Source organism: Heptranchias perlo, chromosome 37 (assembly GCF_035084215.1).
Source record: "Heptranchias perlo isolate sHepPer1 chromosome 37, sHepPer1.hap1, whole genome shotgun sequence".
Lineage (NCBI taxonomy): Eukaryota > Metazoa > Chordata > Chondrichthyes > Hexanchiformes > Hexanchidae > Heptranchias > Heptranchias perlo.
In genome coordinates, this window is record NC_090361.1 from 6897745 (window position 1) to 6917249 (window position 19505).

Genomic DNA, 19505 nt, shown 5'->3' on the forward strand with positions numbered 1-19505 from the left:
TTGTGAAAGGCGCTATGTAAATGCAAGTCTTTCAGTTTTCTTTTTTTTATCACTTTATCCACATCAGAAAGATAGAAGGTTGAGTGAACCTTGTGAGAATTTGAAGCCAGGAGTGTTTTTCTGAGCCCACGCTCTGAGCAACTCTACCTTGCAAACCACTTCTGTATTCAGAATAATTTCCATTTGTGACAACTGGCCTCTGACTGAGTGGGATAGCCAAGTGTCAGATGGATGCCATATTCATCTTGGAGCCAGAAGGTTGTGGGTTTAAGCCCATTCAAGGATGAATATATAATCTAGGCTGATACTCCCAAGTATCATAGGGGGATGTACATTCCTTGGAGTGAGATGTTCGACCGAGGCCCCATCTCCCTATTCTGATGGTTCAAAGAGCTAATGGCACTGGTAGAAGAAGAGCAGGGAGATCATCTGGTGTCCAAAAACAAATCAAGTGTTCTTTCACCTTATTGCTTTTTTTGGGATCTTGCTGTGTGTAAAGTGATTGTCACTAGCCTAGATAAAAGTCACTGAACTTCAAAGTAATTCATTACCTGTGAAGTGTTTTGAGATATTTAAGAGACGTGATAAGGCACTATATAAATGCAAGCCTTCCTTTCCTTCTGAATTATGGCCAATTTTGTGTTTATCTCTAAGATCTCAATTGAAACTGCGCTCAACACGATTTGCTCTTTGGGAACAGAAAATACTAGCGTCCATATATCTGCAGCCTTTTAACTGATCTTCCTATACACCAAAGCCCAGGTTCTGAGTTGCAGCCTGATATGTAACTGAGCATTCATTTTAACGATGCAATTATTTCTTGCTTAAAGGGACAGGCACCTACCCTCTCTAGCAGTCGAATAAAATGTTTTTTTTATCAGTATAATGTTCCTGAGCTTATAAAACAACTCATCCTCTGATTTACCAAGAACAGTGCCGTGAGAGATTTGCAAACTACAATATACTAAAAGTTTTGCATGTAGCATGAACTTCCCTCTAAGTGTAACGCTTAATTCCCGTACATTATCCTTTTGTGCGTCTCCGCCCCGCCTCAGTTTATCTGCTGCTGAAACCCTCATCCATGCTTTCGTAACCTCCAGACTCGACTATTCCAATGCTCTCCTGGCTGGCCTCCCATCTTCCAAACTCGAGCTCGTCCAAAACTCTGCTGCCCGTATCCTAACTCACAACAAGTCCAGTTCACCCCTCACCCCTGTGCTCGCCGACCTACATTGGCTCCCGGTCCAATCAAATCGTTCAAAAAAAGAAAATCACGCCCTTTTGCTTGCTGCTCTTTTAACCAGTAACAAATTTGTAATCTCCAAAAATCAGGTTTTAAACAAAAAAACTGTTAAAGTACACATTTCACAATAAAATGGTTAAATTCACCCTTAGGATTTGTGACTTTTACTATCTTTATCAAAGTTTTTACTTCCTGGCCTCAGCCTGACTCTCAAACCCTGGGTTTTGACTGGCTGTGCATTCCACACAACAGTTGAAGGAACTTGCGAACTGCCCCTGTGTAATCTGAGCATATGCAGTATTCCCAGTACACATCAGCAAGATTCTCTTTGGAATTAGCTTTGTACAAGTTTTATCTTGCCATTCTGTGACAACACTTCTCTTTCTTTGTGTTCGGAACTGACTTGAAAACCACCTGGAGAATTTTTAACGCTAACTTCAGGTAATCTTTCACATTTAAGCTATTGCCAAATACTTAATTTTTATGTGGGGGAGAGACACGCACAGAGAGGGGATAGCTGTTGAGAAACAAAGTGCAGACGTTATCAGGTAATTGTGAAATATGTATTTTTTTCTGCGATTATTATGATAGAAAACTTATCTCTGAAGTTATTTTTTTCTTAAGACTAACTAAATTTTGAAACCTTTTCAGTTAAGCAGAACAGGCTAATTGTCACTTATACTTTAAGCCTTTGTGTTTGAGAAGCTAATTACATCACCTGCCATTCTAATTAATTACAGCTGTGATTATAGAATAAGTGTGCAGTCACCAGCTACAATATTAACGAGCATTTTGCATTGATTAGATATTAAACCGTGACTTTCGGGTCCACTATGGTTTAATATTACCATAGCAAGTGCTGCATTTACTCCATTTTACGTTGAAAACTCGTCACACATCCTCCTAAATGGTTACTCTCAGATCAGCAATGAGGTAGGCCTCAGAACAGGTTGAAGGCTCCCTTCTGAAGGTGCCAGCCATGGCCCAGTGGGTAGCACTCTTGCCTCTGAGTCAGAAGGTCGTGGGTTCAAGTCCCACTCTAGAGACTTGAGCACATAATCCAGGCTGCAGTGCAGAACTGAGGGAGTGCTGCACTGTCGGAGGTGGTGTCTTTCCGATGAGACGTTAAACTGAGCCCCAGCCTGCCCTTTCGGGTGGACGTAAAAGATCCCATCGCACCATTTCAAAGAGCAGGGGAGTTCCCCCAGTGTCCTAGGCCAATATTTATCCTTCAACCAACATCCCTAAAAAAAAAACTGATTATCTGGTCATTGCTGTTTGTGGGATCTTGATGTGTGCAAATTTACTGTTGTGTTTCCTACATAAGAACAGTCACTACACTTCAAAAAGTACTTCATTGGCTGCAGAGTGCTTTGGGACGTCCTGAGGTCTTGACAGGTGCTATACAAATACAAGTTCTTTTGTTCTTTTTTTGCTAATGATTGTTCATCACAGCATGGGGATACCAGTAAAAGAATAAGGGGAGAAATAAGTCTTACCTACAGAAAATTACGTAAGAATACTTTGAAAGACTTCCCCTACGCAGTGGGCAGTATTGTTGGATTGTACAGTCATGAAATAGACTTGCATTGCTACCATTTCTGTAGGAGTTGCACCCACTGAGGTATTTGTGCTCATAACAGATACCTCAGGTGACAACTAACATACAACCTGCGCCCAAGAAACCAGGTAGGATGGAGAGGAAATATCTGGGTGCAATCCAAATGTCAGCATATATAAAATATATTGCTGAAGGAAAAATATACATCACAGTCGCATCTTGAGGTAGGCACTTGTCATTTAGTTCACTTACCCAGAGATAGGTGATTTTTTAAGCAGTAGCCCAAGACGCTATCGGTAACCAGAGAAAGTGTAAAAAATGGAGCTCCTCCAGTAGGGTAAATGGTGTGTTACTGAGTTGACTTCTGATCTGCTGATCTCGGTCAGGCAGCAGGGAGGGGCAGAATGCGGTGGGGTATGATTATTGACCCCACTGCCCCTAAGCTAAAGGAGGGGTTAATCACCGGTGACCTCTGCTGGAAAGTGCATGCAGATAGACCTTGGGTAAGGACCGGATCAGACCTGGCTGTGATTTTCTCTTTTTTCCTCCCCCCCATGGTTGAATATCTAGATGCCCCTCCCTTTGCATAAATAATAGTCTCTTGGCTGAGGTAGTTAGTGTTGGATCACTTAAGGCTGTAATACCCCAGCATAAGTAACCACTTTTAGGAAAAGGGGGATAGAAAGAATGGTTATCTGCAGTTGACTCTTGGGGAATAGAAAAGTTGCCTTTTTATTTTATTCGTTCATGGGATGTGGGCGTCGCTGGCAAGGCCGGCATTTATTGTCCATCCCTAATTGCCCTTGAGAAAGTGGTGGTGAGCCGTTGCCTTGAACCGCTGCAGTCCGTGTGGTGACGGTTCTCCCACAGTGCTGTTAGGAAGGGAGTTCCAGGATTTTGAACCAGCGACAATGAAGGAACGGCGATATATTTCCAAGTCGGGATGGTGTGTGACTTGGAGGGGAACGTGCAGGTGGTGTTGCTCCCATGTACCTGCTGCCCTTGTCTTTCTAGGTAGAGGTCGCAGGTTTGGGAGGTGCTGTCGAAGAAGCCTTGGCGAGTTGCTGCAGTGCATCCTGTAGATGGTACACACTGCAGTCTGTTTATTTCTGTAATTAATAACCAGTTAATGGAATCCCATTCGCCGAAATAAAATATTTTATAACCATGTCGTCCCATGATTTCATTACTGGGTCATTAATTACAGAAAGAAACCAGCAACTGCTTTTCATTTAAAGAGGAAGCCCGTCATTGTACAATGGTTCCAGAATGGGTTTAATTGGGATCTTATACAGTTAATCAACAGTTGCTGATCATTTGTTGTCGATTTTAAAATTCTCATCCTTGTTTTTAAATCCCTCCGTGGCCTAGCTCTGTAACCTCCTCCAGCCTCCGAGATCTCTGTGCTCCTCCAAATCTGGCCTCTTGTGAATCCCCGATTTTAATCGCCCCACTGTTGGCGGCCGTGCCTTAAGCTGCCTAGGCCCTAAGCTGTGGAATTCCCTCCCTAAACCTTTGTCTTTCGACCTCTCTACTCCTTTAAAACGCTCCTATCTCTTTGACCAAGCTTTTGGTCACCTGTTCCTAATATCTCCTTATGTGGCTCGGTGTCAAACTTTGTTTGATAATCGCTCCTGTGAAGCTCATTGGGACGTTTTACTACGTTCAAGGTGCTATATAAATGCGAGTTGTTGTTGTGGAGGGGTGCCAAGCATTGGAGCATTCCAGAGGCCTTGCTCTCCCCCTGGTGGCCACTTTCAGTTTGCAATGTCACGTTCCTGTCCTCTTGACCATGTTGGTTTGTAGCCTGGGGCGATCAACAAATGAGAATGGGGAGAAAAGTACCAGGAAAAGAGTTGGTCTCACCCTCAAGAGAAAAACAAATTGGATTTTGAGGTTGCAACATTCCCTTTTGACAATCAAGTTGAGATCTCAGATCATAACCACTGCTTCCATTTTTTCGGACAGGTGCTGGTGATGGTTCTGCTATTGCCATTCACAGCTCATCTAGACCCATCATTCATTTGTTCCATTACAGCTCCTTTTTGCCTTGCACCATTATTCCTTTTGTCATTTAATCACTCCTGCCCTCCACCCCATCACAGATCTTTCCCTTTTGTTCTTTCCTCCCTCGCCCTTTTTCCCTGGTCCTGTACTTGCTTAAAAACTGTTAAATCTCTAACTTCTTCCAGTTCTGACGAAAGGTCATCGACCTGAAACGTTAACTCTGTTTCTGTCTCCACAGATGCTGCCTGACCCGCGGAGTGAGCATTTGCAGCATTTTCTGTTTTTATTTGAGATTGGCAGCTTGCCACAAAGGGATGGGAAAAGCCTGAGTACTTCCAGATTAGGCATAGCACAGATTAAATGATATTCAACATTTTACCCCAACTTCAGATATTCTTTGTGCTTTCTACCATCTTTGTGGCCACCTTTGAGTGAGACTGAAAGTTCAGTGTCAAATCAGGTTTGTGCTATGGATTCCTGCCCAGTATAATCAGGGTTGAGACTGTCCAAGCTTAAGAAATACGGTTTCAATAACTTAAGGCCTCTACCGTAGTTTTAAAGAAATAAGTTATTCCACTCTGTCATACTTGGCACTTGTAAGTCAAACAACGTCACATTTATCAATCAACAAAAGTAAAATCGTAAACAAAATAAAACCAGGATACTTCAATTTGTAAAGGAATATTAAATCAGGAGACTGGTATTTGGTTTTAAGCCTCATTGTAGATATCCAGGCCCTGCCCATATTTAACAAGATCCTACTAGAAACTCGCAATCAACCCTCGACCTTTTTTTTAAAAAAAATTAGCTATTACCTGCTCAGCCTTTGAAGATCGGATGAAATACCTGTGTGAATACCAGGATGTGGAGGTGGAGCTGCACAGGAATGCAACAAGCTTCTCAGCGTGTCACAATTATAAAGGCACATTTACTTTGCTGGTATAATAAAATTCAGGCTTTATTGAAGTGGAGCTATGTCTTCTCCCCATGCTGCTCTCTGCTGTTCATTTTCTCACCTGGGGTTGCTCTCCCTAAGAGAGCTCGTTTCAGCTGGTACCACCTTTGCCTATGAGTCAGAAGGTTATAGATTCACGCCTCACTCCAGGACTCGAGAGCATAATCTAGGCCGACGCTCTGGTGTGTGACTGAGGGTGTGTTACGTTTTACAAAGAAGAGTAGGGAGTTCTCCTGGTGTCCTGGCCAACATTAATCCCTCAACCAATCCCATTTTACAGATTAAAAATAGATTAACCGGTCTTTTTGTCTCATTGTTATTTGTGGGCCTTTGTCTGCAAATTGGATGCTGCATTTGCCTAGAAACAAGTGACTACACTTCAAAAAATAATTAATTGATGGTGAAGTACTTTGCGGGATCCTGAGCATGTGAAAGGCACTATATGAACACAAGTTCTTTCTTTCATTGTCCATCGTTAATTGAGTGTGTATCTTCTCATTTTAACATGAAAAGCACTATACTTTCTAAGATGCTAATTATGGATCTGGACAGGGCGTCTGTGCAGTGCAGTGCAATGTCATTATTGCATATCTCCCAATCCAATCTGTGCATTTCCGTTGGATATCGCTGATACTACTGACATCAGTCACGTGGAACAAGTGCGCTTAGGGGTCTCCACTGCCTTAGAACAACAAAGATCAAGTCCTCTAATGTCCCAAGTGCAGTGACAGCAATACTGTAAGTGCACCGAGAAGGATGTTCCTAGGGGTGTTTATCCTCTCTTTTTCTTTGTATCCCCTTTTTCACCAGAGGTGACATAACGCAGCGTTTTCTGAGTCATAAAGGGCTGCGGGTTCCCCGCTAGTGCAGCCATCTGTTTTTTTGTCTTCTCTCCTACTCTCTTACACCCTTACCCTTCTTAATGAAATAAAGTCAACGGGTGGCTTAGGCCATGCCACCTCTTTACCAGCTGCCAGGAGGAAGATGATGAAATCGTAATCCCGTGAATCTGGTTTAATGTGCGTTAGTAGATGTGGAATCGATGCAGTCTGTCCACCTGGTAAAATACTGGCCAGAATTTTAAAGTATTCAAAAACAAAATGGGGCAATAACAGGACTTGCTGTTGAACTAAACGTTTATGTATCGCCTTTAATGTAGCAAAAACGTCCCAAGGTGCTTCACAGGAACGTTATCAGACAAAATTTGACAGCGAGCCACATAGAGATACTAGGACAGGTGACCAAAAGCTTGGTCAAAGAGGTAGGTTTAAAGGAAGAGAGAGAGGCAGAGGGGTCGGAGGGGGGAATGAATTGTGCCAAACTGGCAAAGTATAGAAATTCACAGCATGTCGCACTGTAACTAATCACTTGCCCGAACAATAGGGCATTGCAAAGGTTTCTTAGTTTTTTTTTGGAGAATCCTGGAGATGGGATCCTCGTCAAAGAAAACTGCAAAGCTGCACGTTACTTTGGAACTTTACTGTAGAAATCAGAATAATGAAATCTGGGCTATGTGGGGCAGAGCAGCTTTACACTGACTCAAAAGCAAATGTAAACAATTTTACAACACCAAGTTATAGTCCAGCAATTTTATTTTAAATTCACAAGCTTTCGGAGACTTCCTCCTTCCTCAGGTAAATGTTCAGGCTCCTGAACATTTACCTGAGGAAGGAGGAAGTCTCCGAAAGCTTGTGAATTTAAAATAAAATTGCTGGACTATAACTTGGTGTTGTAAAATTGTTTACAATTGTCAACCCCAGTCCATCACCGGCATCTCCACATCAAAAGCAAATGCTTCTCTTTTCGGAAGCAGGGTAAACAAACGAGAGCAGTTAAATGGGTGTAACAGAGCCTACAATCAGTGCACACCTTCTCACTCAGTATTGCTTAATTTCTATTGATTCTTATGTTTGCCCTTCCCCCCCAGCAGCGTAGGTCACTGTGTAAACACAAATTAAATACCTGAGCTCTTGGGAAATAGTGCTAAAATGGAATCACAAGGTTCTTTTACAATTACATGTCCCGTCAGCTGACGGAGGGAGTCTGTAGTGTGAACCCTGTCAGCTGAACTGCAGACCCACGAAATATAGCAGTCAGGATAAGGGAGCCAGTGTTTACATAGAATTACAAAGAATGTATAGCACAGAAACAGCCCATTCGACCCAATTGGTCAATGCCGGTGTTTATGCTCCACACGAGCCTCCTCCCTCCCTACTTCATCTCACCCTATCAGCATATCTTTCTATTCCTTTCTCCCTCAAGTACTTATCTAGCTTCCGCTTAAATGCATCTATGCTATTCACCTCAACCACTCCCATGTGGTAGCAAATTCTACATTCTCACCACTCTCTGAGTAAAGAAGTTTCTGTTGAATTCCCTATTGGTGACTATCTTATATTTATGGACCCTAGTTTTGGACTCCCCCACAAGTGGAGACATCTTCTCTACGTCTACCCTATTCAACCCCTTCATAATTATAAAGACCCCTATTAGATCACCCCTTTTTAGTCATGTAAATGCAGGGAGCCCAACTCATGTAAAAACAGAGCCCAGTGCAACTACTGAGACCAGGAGGTGATTTTTACATGCAGTGAAGTTCTGCCGCTGAAAAAAGATTTGCTCTTGGTGGTCTGGAGGGTCATTTACACGAGAGTTTCCTGGGTCAGCTTATTTGCATACCCTATTGGTGTAAATCTTATGTAAAATGGGTGTAATTAGCTGGAGTGCATGGAAATTGGGGTGCAGCCTTTAGAAAGATAGTTCAGCCTGCACACTTCAGCGGCAGACTGGGGTACAGTAAGGAAAATGAGGAGTAGTGCTTAGCTAATTCACATGACTCTCAGATAACTTCACTGCGGGTCTCATCAATCTTTTTATCATAGCATCTGTCAGCACAGAAGGAGGCCATCAGGCCCATCGTGCCTGTGCCGGCTCTTTGAAAGAGCTATCCAATTCGTCCCACTCCTCTGCTCTTTCCCCACAGCCCTGCAAATTTCCCCCTTAACCTTCTCTGCTCTAAGGAGAACAATCCCAGCTTCTCCAGTCTCTCCACATAACTGAAGTCCATCGTCCTTGGTACCATTCTAGTAAATCTCCTCTGCACCCTCTCCAAGGCCTTGACGTCCTTCCTATAGTGTGGTGCCCAGAATTGGACACAATACTCCAGCTGGGGCCTAACCTGTGATTTATAAAAGTTTAGCATAACTTCTTTGCTTTTGTACTCTATGCCTCTATTTATAAAGCCCAGTGTCCCGTATGCTTATTTAACAGTATTATCAACTTGTTCTTCAGAGATTTGTGTATGTGAACCCTCAGATTGCTCTGTTCCTGCACCCCCTTTAAAATTCTTCCATTTAGAGAATGTCTAAGAATGCTCCTTTTGACAATGTTTAAAGCCAGACCCTCTGCAGCAAGCAGCCAAACAAGATGGCACCAAGGCACAGAAAAATGCAGAACTTTTCACTCTCTGACCTCCAAGCCCTCCTGAAGGAAACTGAATCAAGGAGGCACCAACCGCGCCAGGAATCTCACTCGTACCACCCGGAGGGAGATGGAAACGGCACCTCGTCCCATCGAGGCTGCACAGGAACAAGCTCCAAAGATGCAACCAGTACTGCCAGGATTAAGCTACTTTGAGAGGAGGTCCACCTCAATCCAATGGCCCTTTTGTGGAGCATAAGCAGCCAACCACCTCTCATGGAGCAGTCCCTCAGGTCATAGACTTTTCATCCTTGTTTTCAAATCCCTCCATGGCCTCGCCCCTCCCTATCTGTGTAACTTCCTCCAGCCCTACAACCCTCCGAGATCTCTGCGCTCCTCCAATTCTGGCCTCTTGCGCATCCCCGTTTTTATTCGCTCCACCATTGGCGGCCGTGCCTTCAGCTGCCTAGGCCCTAAGCTCTGGAATTCCCTCCCTAAACCCCTCCGCCTCTCTCTCCTCCTTTAAGATGTTCCTTAAAACCTGCTCTAATATCCCCTGCTGTGGCTCGGTGTCAAATTTTGTAAGACAATGTTCCTGTGCAGTGCCTTGGGACGTTTTACCTCCACTGTGCTTTGAGATGTTTCTGAGACGTGATAAGGTGCTATGTAAATGCAAGTCTTTCTTTTTTAGATCTTCCAAGATGGTAATTTTATTTATGTCACACATAATCAAAATCATACTGATTTCATGGCACTGAGCCACGTAGACCAGGGAGGTCTCCGGCCCTGTCTCTGGTCTGTCCCGAGTTAGTTAATCTCACCCTGGGTGGCAGCCAGGGTGCTGTAGTTGATCTCAGTGCCCCTGAGCTAGGAAGGCTGAAAATCACCCGCCGTTCCCACTCCCGATCGCTGGAAAGCGCAGGCGTGTGGACAGGGGGGTGAGGACAGGATTAGGCTTGGCTGTGATGCCCCATGCAGTCAAATAGTCCGCTGACATTCGCAGTGCGGTCTTGCACACAAAGAACGTCAACTTGAGCAAGGGTGACTGGAGGGCCTGCAGTGCCTGGCATGAATCACCACCCTTGTGGGGGAGGGAAATTGGAATAGAGAGAAAAAAAATGAATAAACAGTGTCCACCTGTATGTCTACCGGAGGAACAAGTTTCAGAATGAACTTTAGTAACCTTGCTCTGGAGGTACAATCAGTTCAAGACAAACAAGCTTCTATATGCTCCCAGGAGTGCTCCAACCCTGCATTTGTTCACCAAAGCAATTTTCATCATCAGTAATACAAACCTGAGAACTCAAACCATGAATTGCACTGCCCTTATTGTAGCCTCTGTTCAGAAGGTGGCCATGCCAATGCAATGATGGTACATGAGCTCGCATTTTAAACACATTACCTTGGAGGGGTGTAGGCCACAGGACCGGTGTTTCCCCTGTGTGTGGGAGGTATTTGGCGGAGAGTCACCTCAGGCAGCTGTTGGATATTTCCCTTCTGTTAGTTAAAAAAACAGCATTGATAAAGAAAGTCTCGCATTTATATAGCACCTTTCACAACCTCTGGACGTCCCAAAACGCTTTACCACCAATGAAGTACTTTTTGAAGTGTGGTCGCTGTTGTAACATAGGGAAACCCGACAGCCAATATTGCACACAGCAAGGCCTCACAAACAACATTGAGATAATCTGTTTTAGTGATGTTGGTTGGATAAATATTGGCCAGGACACCAGGGAGAACTCCCCTGCTCTTCTTTGAAATAGTGACATGGGTTCTTTTACATCTAGGCCTCAATTTAACATCTCATCTGAGAAATAACACCTCCAACAGTGCTGCATTCCCTCAGTACCGCACTGGAGTGTTAACCCAGACTTCTGTGCTCAAGTCCCTGGAGCAGGACTTGAACCTACATCCAATTCGGGATTGGAGGCAAGAGTGCAACCCACTGAGCCACAGGTGACACTGATAGTAAGGGAGGCCTAAAGCCTGTCCTCTAGGCCAAGGAAGATCTTTGCTGCGTGGCGATCAAGAGAGGACAGCAAAAAAAACAATTAACATAAATTATAAATATGAGCATGAACTTTTTAAAAAGGTAAGTGCTTGTGACACCATCGGAGAACTGGGGGGTAGGATTTGCTGAGTGCGGCGATGTGAGCTCATTAACCCAGAAAGCTCCTCCTCTTCTTTCTGGCTGTGTGATGTTAATTCAGCTGCTTCTCAGTGTCGGCTGTAATAATCCCTCCAAGCCAGCTACACTGATAAACTCACTAGCAAGCATGAATACTAAATTAATTCAATGCAAATAAAAGTGTGTCAATAATGATTTTTTTTTTTACGAAAAGTAGATTTTGACAGCTCCCTGAAAGGCTCAGTTCATTTATCCAGTGAAGCAACTGACCCGTACTCAATGAGAAAGTCCCACATTTAACTCCAGTCTTAGCCATGCACATGGGCTGTGTGTGGCCCGGGTTTCATGGGCTGTATATGGCCAGGGTTTCATGGGCTGTATATGGCCAGGCTTTCATGGGCTGTATGTGGCCAGGGTTTCATGGGCTGTATGTGGCCAGGGTTTCATGGGCTGTATATGGCCAGGGTTTCATGGGCTGTATATGGCCAGGGTTTTATGGACTGTATATGGCCAGGGTTTCATGGGCTGTATATGGCCAGGGTTTCATGGGCTGTATATGGCCAGGGTTTTATGGACTGTATATGGCCAGGGTTTTATGGACTGTATATGGCCAGGGTTTTATGGACTGTATATGGCCAGGGTTTCATGGGCTGTATATGGCCAGGGTTTTATGGGCTGTATATGGCCAGGGTTTTATGGACTGTATATGGCCAGGGTTTCATGGCTGTATATGGCTACAGGTCACAGCTTGTAAACCCCCGAGATAGATATGATATTTTATGAAGTTTGAAACTGGCTGGATGGAGACAATGTTTTTTTTGTGGTCTTGTACATTCATCTATTCCAAGACCCAATGAGGTGCTGGAGGCAACTCCCAGCAGACAGGTCAATGGTAATCCCAATATAAAGCTGCAGGATTCACTAATGCCACATGCCAGGAAGACATGATTCTTTCCAGCTTCTCTCCGTGGTCTTACTGAAACCATCAGGTTTACTCTGGGATTATCGCCAGCTGCATGAGACCTTCTCTCCGCACCCCCTCCCCACTCCCCCCCCCCACTTCCTCCTCCGCACTTCCCTCCGCCCCCCCCCCACATCAGGTTTGGGTGGCCCGCCACACAGTGTAACGGCAGTTTAAAGTTGGTGAGCGAGATTCCTGGGAGCTCTGGTTCACCCTTCCAGCAATCTCACCTGAATTCCTTCCTGGAACTTGGCAGCCGTTAAAAGCAGGCCTGCTGAGAGAAAGTTCCGAGGCGGGGAACGAAGGGGGATTCAAAACCTTGGGACCCACGAAAGTGATCACAATAGTTTCTCTCTCTAGTATTTTTTGCCGAGTCCACTGGATTTGACCCCAGCGTTTAAAAAAAAAACTCGTGGTTTACGAGATTTTTCTCTACTTTCTCATCAGAACCTGTTTTTTTTCTACTCTGGCAGCTTCACTCTCCTTTGCAAAAGTGGGACTGCATCAGCCACTCAGTGTGTTGATAGGTTTGTGTGATTAACAAGTGCTGACTCAGGTCATACTGACATCAGAGTGGTGCAAAATTCTCCACTTTGTGATGGCTTATACACAGTGTGTATAGAATCATAGAGCGGTTACAACACAGAAGGAGGCCATTCGGCCCGTCGAGCCCGTGCCGGCTCTCCGCAAGAGCAATCCTGCTAGTCCCACTCCCCCGCCCTTTCCCCCTGGGCCTTCAAATTTTTTTCCTTCAAGTACTTATCCAATTCCCTTTTGAAAGCCATGATTGAATCTGCCTCCACCGCCCCCTCAGGCAGCACATTCCAGATCCTAACCACTCGCTGCGTAAAAAAGTTTTTCCTCATGTCGCCTTTGGTTCCTTTGCCAATTACCTTAAATCTGTGTCCTCTGGTTCTCGACCTTTCTGCCAATGGGAACAGCTTTTCTCTCGGTTTACTCTGTCTAGACCCCTCATGATTTTGAACACCTCTATCAAATCTCCTCTCAACCTTCTCCTCTCAACCTCCTCTCAAGCTTCTGCAGTCCATCTACGTAATTGAAATCCCTCATCCCTGGAACCATTCCAGTAAATCTTTTCTGCACCCTCTCTAAGGCCTTCACATTCTTCCTAAAGTGCGGTGCCCAGAACTGGACACAATACTCCAGTTGTGGCTAAAATGTTTTATAAAGGTTCATCATAACTTCCTTGCTTTTGTACTCTATGCCTCTATTTATAAAGCTCAGGATCCCTTATGTTTTTTTAACCACTTTCTCAACCTACCCTGCCACCTTCAGCAACTTGTGCACATATACCCCCAGATCCCTCTGTCCCTCTACCCCTTTTAGAATTGTACCCTTTTGTTTATATTGCCTCTCCTCGTTCTTCCTACCAAAATGTATCACTTCGCACATCTCTGCGTTAAATTTCATCTGCCACGTGTCCGCCCATGCCACCAGCCTGTCTATGTCCTCTTGAAGTCCATCACTACCCTCCTCCCTGTTCACTACACTTCCAAGTTTTGTGTCATTTGCAGATTTTGAAATTGTGCCCTGTACACCCAAGTCCAAGTCATTAATATACATCAAGAAAAGCAGTGGCCCTCGTACCGACCCCTGGGGAACACCACTGTACACCCCGTGGAATGGGTTTTTTTTTCTTTGCTAACTGTCTTCCCTAGTCTCATCACAGGTGTTGACTCCTTGCTGGGTTACGGTTTTACAGGTGTCAACAGCCCCTCCCCCCGTACCACACCCAAATGACAGTTCTTCACGTGTGAGCTTGACTATTGCACTGCAGGTGGCATCACTGCCAACCTCAGCCATGCCCTAAACTGGCATCTGCATGCATACAATTCCAGCAGGGATGAACCCTGGTTGGTCTTCCCTCCCCTATCTTGGGGGCGTTGAGACCCGACTTTAGTCCCACTACTGCTACCTTGGCCGAGACCAGCTAACTGAACATCGAACCTGGGACCTTCCTGGTCTATATGGTTCAACAACAATAACTTGCCTTTAACGTAGTAAAACGTCCCAAGGCACTTCACACGGACGTAAATCAGACAAAAAATTGACACCGAGCCAAAGAAGGAGACATTAGGTCAGATGACCAAACGCCTGGTCAAAGAGGTAGGTTTCAAGCAGAGTCTGAAAGGAGGAGAGAGGTGGAGAGGTTTGGGGGTGGGGGGCAATTCCAGAGCTTAGGGCCTAGAAGGCTGAAGGCATGGCCGCCAATGTTGGGGGTGGAGGAAGTGGGAGATGTACAAGAGGCCAGAGTTAGAGAAATGCAGAGTTCTTGGAGGATTTTTCAATGGCTTGGTTTGGAGACTCTTTGGTGCGTGTCAGACATCTGATTGACCAAACCAAAATGTCAATCACATCACAAGGTCATCAGGCCAAAAACAATGTCTCCTCCTCCTTCTCCTTCTCCAAGTGCGCTGATTCGCCTTTAAACCCCACCCCTTCCTGGACTTTGGCAACTTAACACCAAGTGAGATGATCTGCCTTAAATTTAACTCACAAATTGAACACTACAGAATTGCCAGGAAGTCAAAAGGCATCTTTTAAAGGAATGGGGTTTTTTGTTGTTGTTGACGGCATCATCCATTGATTGAAAGCCAGCTGTGGATGCAGATGTGACGGATGCAGGTGGAGGTGAGAAGCTGCCCAGCTGTGCGTGTTGTTTTACAGTCTGCGGTGCAGCGACCATCGACTGTCGGCAACACCCTTTGCAGGCGGCCCTCGGAAGTGCAGTAAGTTGCTGTGCGCTGATTCACTTTTGAGCTCTGCGTTGTGTTGATTCCAGCGCTTGAGGAGTCAATGTCAGTGAACCTGCGGGGAGCTGAGCGCAAGAAAGTGGCAGAGAGCATTTGGACTCATCCCTCCCAACAGTCCCCCCTCTTTCCTCCTTCCCTCCCCTCCAAAGCATCAGGAGCGGTGTTTGTCTCTTTTTTTGAAACAGGCCGGATTGGCAAACAGCTGGAAATCACCATGGCCAACTCCAGGGACTCCCCACCCACCAGGTGAGTATCTGGGGTAAAAAAAAATATTAACTTGCAACTCTAGCATTATGCACGGTGCACCCGAGTTACGATTAGCACAGCGAAATGCTTGAGGTGGGGTTATTGTTTACAGATGCGTGTTATGTATTTGGCTTCTGTTGGGAGTCGCACACGATGCAAAGCGTTTAGATGTTAGTCGAATAATTTAGAATTTCCCCCCCCCCCCGAGGGAAGAGTCAAGCCCTGCCTCCCCCAGCTGGCAGTATTGACCCATTTTCTGCTCTGCTTGGATTAAAAGTTGCCACATGGCCATTTATGTCAGTGCCTTGTAGGGAGGGTAACAAGTCCACAACAGGTGCACTGCCCTCTGAAGGAGCAGGATCTTACCTGCAGAAAGTTACTTACAATAAGATGGCTTCCATTGGCTTTCTATTTTTATAGGTTGGGTTGAGATGGAGGTGGAGGGGTATTTTCTGCCGTCTCTTGATTCTTTCTCCTGTTTTTTTTTAAAGAAAGAATTGTAGGGGTTTGAAATTTGTCTACACTACAACAATTTGCATTGATATAGTGTCTTTTAATGTAGTAAAACTTCCCAAAGTGCTTCACAGGAGCGATTTATCAAACAAAATTTGACACCAAGCCACATCAGGGCAGGTGACCAAAAGCTTGGTCAAAGTGGCAGGGCTTTAAGGAGCATCTTAAAGGAGGTGGTGAGGTTTAGGGGAGGGAATTCCAGAGTTTAGGGCCTCGTCACAAAGTCAAGATCTACCCCATTGAGTTGATTTTGACACAGGTAAGATGAGAGAATGTGCAGCCAGTTGTATTGTGTTAGCAGAGGAATACATGCTGATAAAATTAATGATTATCTACCACTGCATGTCTGGCACTTTAAAATATTTTGAGAGAAAATAAAAATTGCAAGCATCATTAATAAGACAGAAGCACTTTCATTTATACTGCATCTTACCACATCTCTCTGAAACAACTCAAACACTTTGCACTTAACAGTCACTACATACAATGAATTACTTTGATTTGGGGAGACAATGTTTTAAAAATTCATTCTCAAGATGTGGGTGTCATTGGTAAAGCTGGCATTTACCCATCCTTAGTTGCCCTTGAGAAGGTGGTGGTGGACTGCCTTGAACCACTGCAGTCCATGTGGTGAAGGTGCTCCCACAGTACTGCTAGGTTGGGTGTTCCAGGATTTTGACCCAGGGACGATGAAGGTATATGTCTATGTCAGGATGGTGTGTGATTTGGAGGGGATGGTGTTCCCATGCACCTTTGTCCTTCTAGATGGTGGAGGTCTCTGGTTTGGGAGGTGCTGTCGAAGAAGTCATGGTGAGTTGCAGCAGTGCATTCTGTAGATAGTTCACACTGCGGCCATGGTGCGCTGATGGTGGAGGGAGTGGATATTTAAGGTGGTGAATGGGCTGCCGATCAAGCGGGCTGCTTTGATCTGGGTAGTGTTGAGCGTCTTGATTGTTGTTGGAGCTGTAGCCATCTAGGCAGGTGGAGAGTATTCCAGCACACTCCTGACTTGTGTCTTGCAGGTGGTGGGAGTCAAGGCGATTCGGCGATGGTAATGCCATTGAATGAGACTTGAGCATAAAATCTAGGCTGACACTCCAGTGCAGTACTTGGGGAGTGCTGCACTGGCGGAGGTGGCATCTTTCAGATGAGACTTGCCCTCTCGGATGGACGTAAAAGATCCCACAGCACTGTTTGAAGAAGAGCAGGGGAGTTCTCCCTGGTGTCCTGGCCAATATTTATCCCTCAACCAACACCACCTAAAACAGATTATCTGGTCATTATCTCATTGCTGTTTGTGGGACCTTGCTGTGCGCAAACTGGCTGCCACTTTTCCTACGTTACAACAGTGACTACATTTCAAAAGTACTTCATTGGCTGTAAAGCACTTTTGGATCTGAAAGACGCTATATAAATGTAAGTTTTTTTTTGTTGACGGTGGCCATTGCCTGACACTTGTGTGGCGTGAATGTTACTTGCCACTTATCAGCCCGTACATTTTTGTGTACGAGGGCTCGTGTTTGTGCATTTTATGTGGCACCGTTAATGTAGACAAGCACTCCTTAGAGGTGTAAACAAAAAAGGACCAATTCTGTACAAAGCAAGATCCCACAAACAAAATGAATGACCAGATAATCTGCTTTTGGTGATGTTGGTTCAGGGAGTCTCAGACACTAAGAGAGCACCCTGCTCTTCTAATAGTGCGATGGGATTGTTTACTTCCACCTGAGCTGGCAGGAGAGGACCAGGATTTAATGTTCCATCCAAAAGGTGACACCTCTGACAATGCAGCAATCGCTCGGTACTCCACTGGAATGTCAGGCTGGATTACGCGCTCAAGGCTCTGGAGTGGGGCTTGAACTGCAACCGTGTGACTCAGAGGTGAGAGTTCTACCAAATGAGCCAAGCTTTCACTTGGTACTTGTATCACAGCACTCGTCAGTGCTTCAGCAGCAGAGGGGGAAAAAAATCTAATGGGTTTAATAATCTTTACCAATTTTTTTTTTAAGAGAGATAGATATTTGAAATTAACTTTTACAGATGCGTTTATACTTGTTTTCTTGTATTGAGACATTAAAGTAGAAATCGAGAGGGGTAATATGACAGACAAGGGGACGTTTGGCGGTAGGAAGGTGCTATGTGGGTGTTATGACTGCACCGCTTTGTCTGGCAGAAAAGACGTTAAACAAAGGCTCCATCTGCCTGTTCAGGTGGATGTTAAACAACAACAACTTGCATTTATATAGTGCCTTTTAATATCGCAAAACGTCCCAAGGCGCTTCACAGGAGCGATTATCAAAGAAAATTTGACACCGAGCCACATAAGAAAATATTAGGATAGATGACCAAAAGCTTGGTAAAAGAGGTAGGTTTTAAAAGAGGAGAGGCGGAGAGGTTTAGGGAGGGAATTCCAGAGCTTAGGGCCCAGGCAGCTGAAGGCACGGCTGCCAATGGTGGAGTGATTTAAAATCAGCGATGTGCAAGAGGCCGGAATTGGAGGAGCGCAGAGATCTCGGAGGGTTGTAGGGCTGGAGGAGGTTACAGAGATAGGGAGGGGTGAGGCCATGGAGGGATTTGAACACAAGGATGAGAAATTTAAACATCCCATGACACTATTTGAATAATGATGTGGAGATGCCGAAGGTGTCGATAGTAGCCATGATGTGGAGATGCCGAAGGGGATAATCTCCGAAAGCTTGTGATTTTAAAATAAAATTGTTGGTGTTGTAAGATTCCTTACTATTTGAATAATGCAAGGAATTCTCCCAGAGTCTTGGTCAACATTCCTCCCTCAAGCAACATCACGAGAAAAAACAGATTAACTTGTCTGGTGTCTGCTTGTGGGGTGTTACTGCTGTAGAATGGCTGTCTCACTTGTGTAGTCATGAGGCAATGCATACTGTGTGTGTGTGTGGGTTTTTCTAGTATTGGGATGTTAAAGGAGAAAGCGAGTGGGGTAATATGACAGACAAGACTATTTGCTGAAACACCCTTGTCTGTGTGGGTGTTATGACTGTGTACTGGGGAGAGGCCGTTCACCTGCTCCGTGTGTGGGAAGGGATTCATTTATTCTTATCACCTTATTAAACACCAACGTGTTCACTGAGGATTACATGGAATGTACAGCACGGAAACAGGAACCCGAGCCTGCTGTAATTCCAGCGTGCCCATCTCTGTGCCCAAATTCCTGATACTGCACTCTGGGGAGGAGCCAAGAATTCCCGTCTCCCATCAGTCCGTGCGCCACTATCGCGAGACGCTTCAATGGTTGGAGGCAGAATGTTGGCAAGTTGTATTTGTGCTTATGTTTTCTGTGTAAGAGTAGGGACTTGCGTTTGAGTGTATGGCGGCTCGAGTTTCTGTGTATTTACGTGTGGCCCGCTCGTTTAGTTTGACGTGTATTTGGCCCCCAGCTCCAAAAGATTGGACACCCCTGCTCTAAAGGGTCCTGGCTGGACAAGCAACAGGGGGCTCCCCAGAGGACTGTGCTGATAAGCTGCATAGGTACATAGAATTAGATAGAACATACAGCACGAAACAGGCCATTCGGCCCAACTGGTCTATGCTGGTGTTTATGTTCCACACGCACTTCCTCCCACCCCTGTTCATCTTACCCAATCAGCATATCCTTCTATTCCTTTCTCCCATGTGTTTATCTACCCTCCCCTTTAATGCATCTATGCTATTTGCCTCAACT

General features: G+C 45.1%; 1 protein-coding gene across 4 annotated transcripts in view; it reads left to right on the forward strand.

Annotated features, from left to right (window-relative positions):
• Nucleotides 1–1606: 1606 nt before the first annotated feature.
• zgc:158403 (tetratricopeptide repeat protein 39A) overlaps nucleotides 1607–19505 on the forward strand; it is a 77048-nt gene continuing 59149 nt past the window's right edge. For 2 of the 4 annotated variants that reach the window (XM_067973057.1, XM_067973061.1), the window contains exon 1: nucleotides 15032–15295. In XM_067973057.1, coding sequence (XP_067829158.1) covers nucleotides 15093–15295 — 203 coding nt within the window. In that variant the 5' untranslated portion in view covers nucleotides 15032–15092. The other 2 variants (XM_067973059.1, XM_067973058.1) reach the window with 2 other exon arrangements.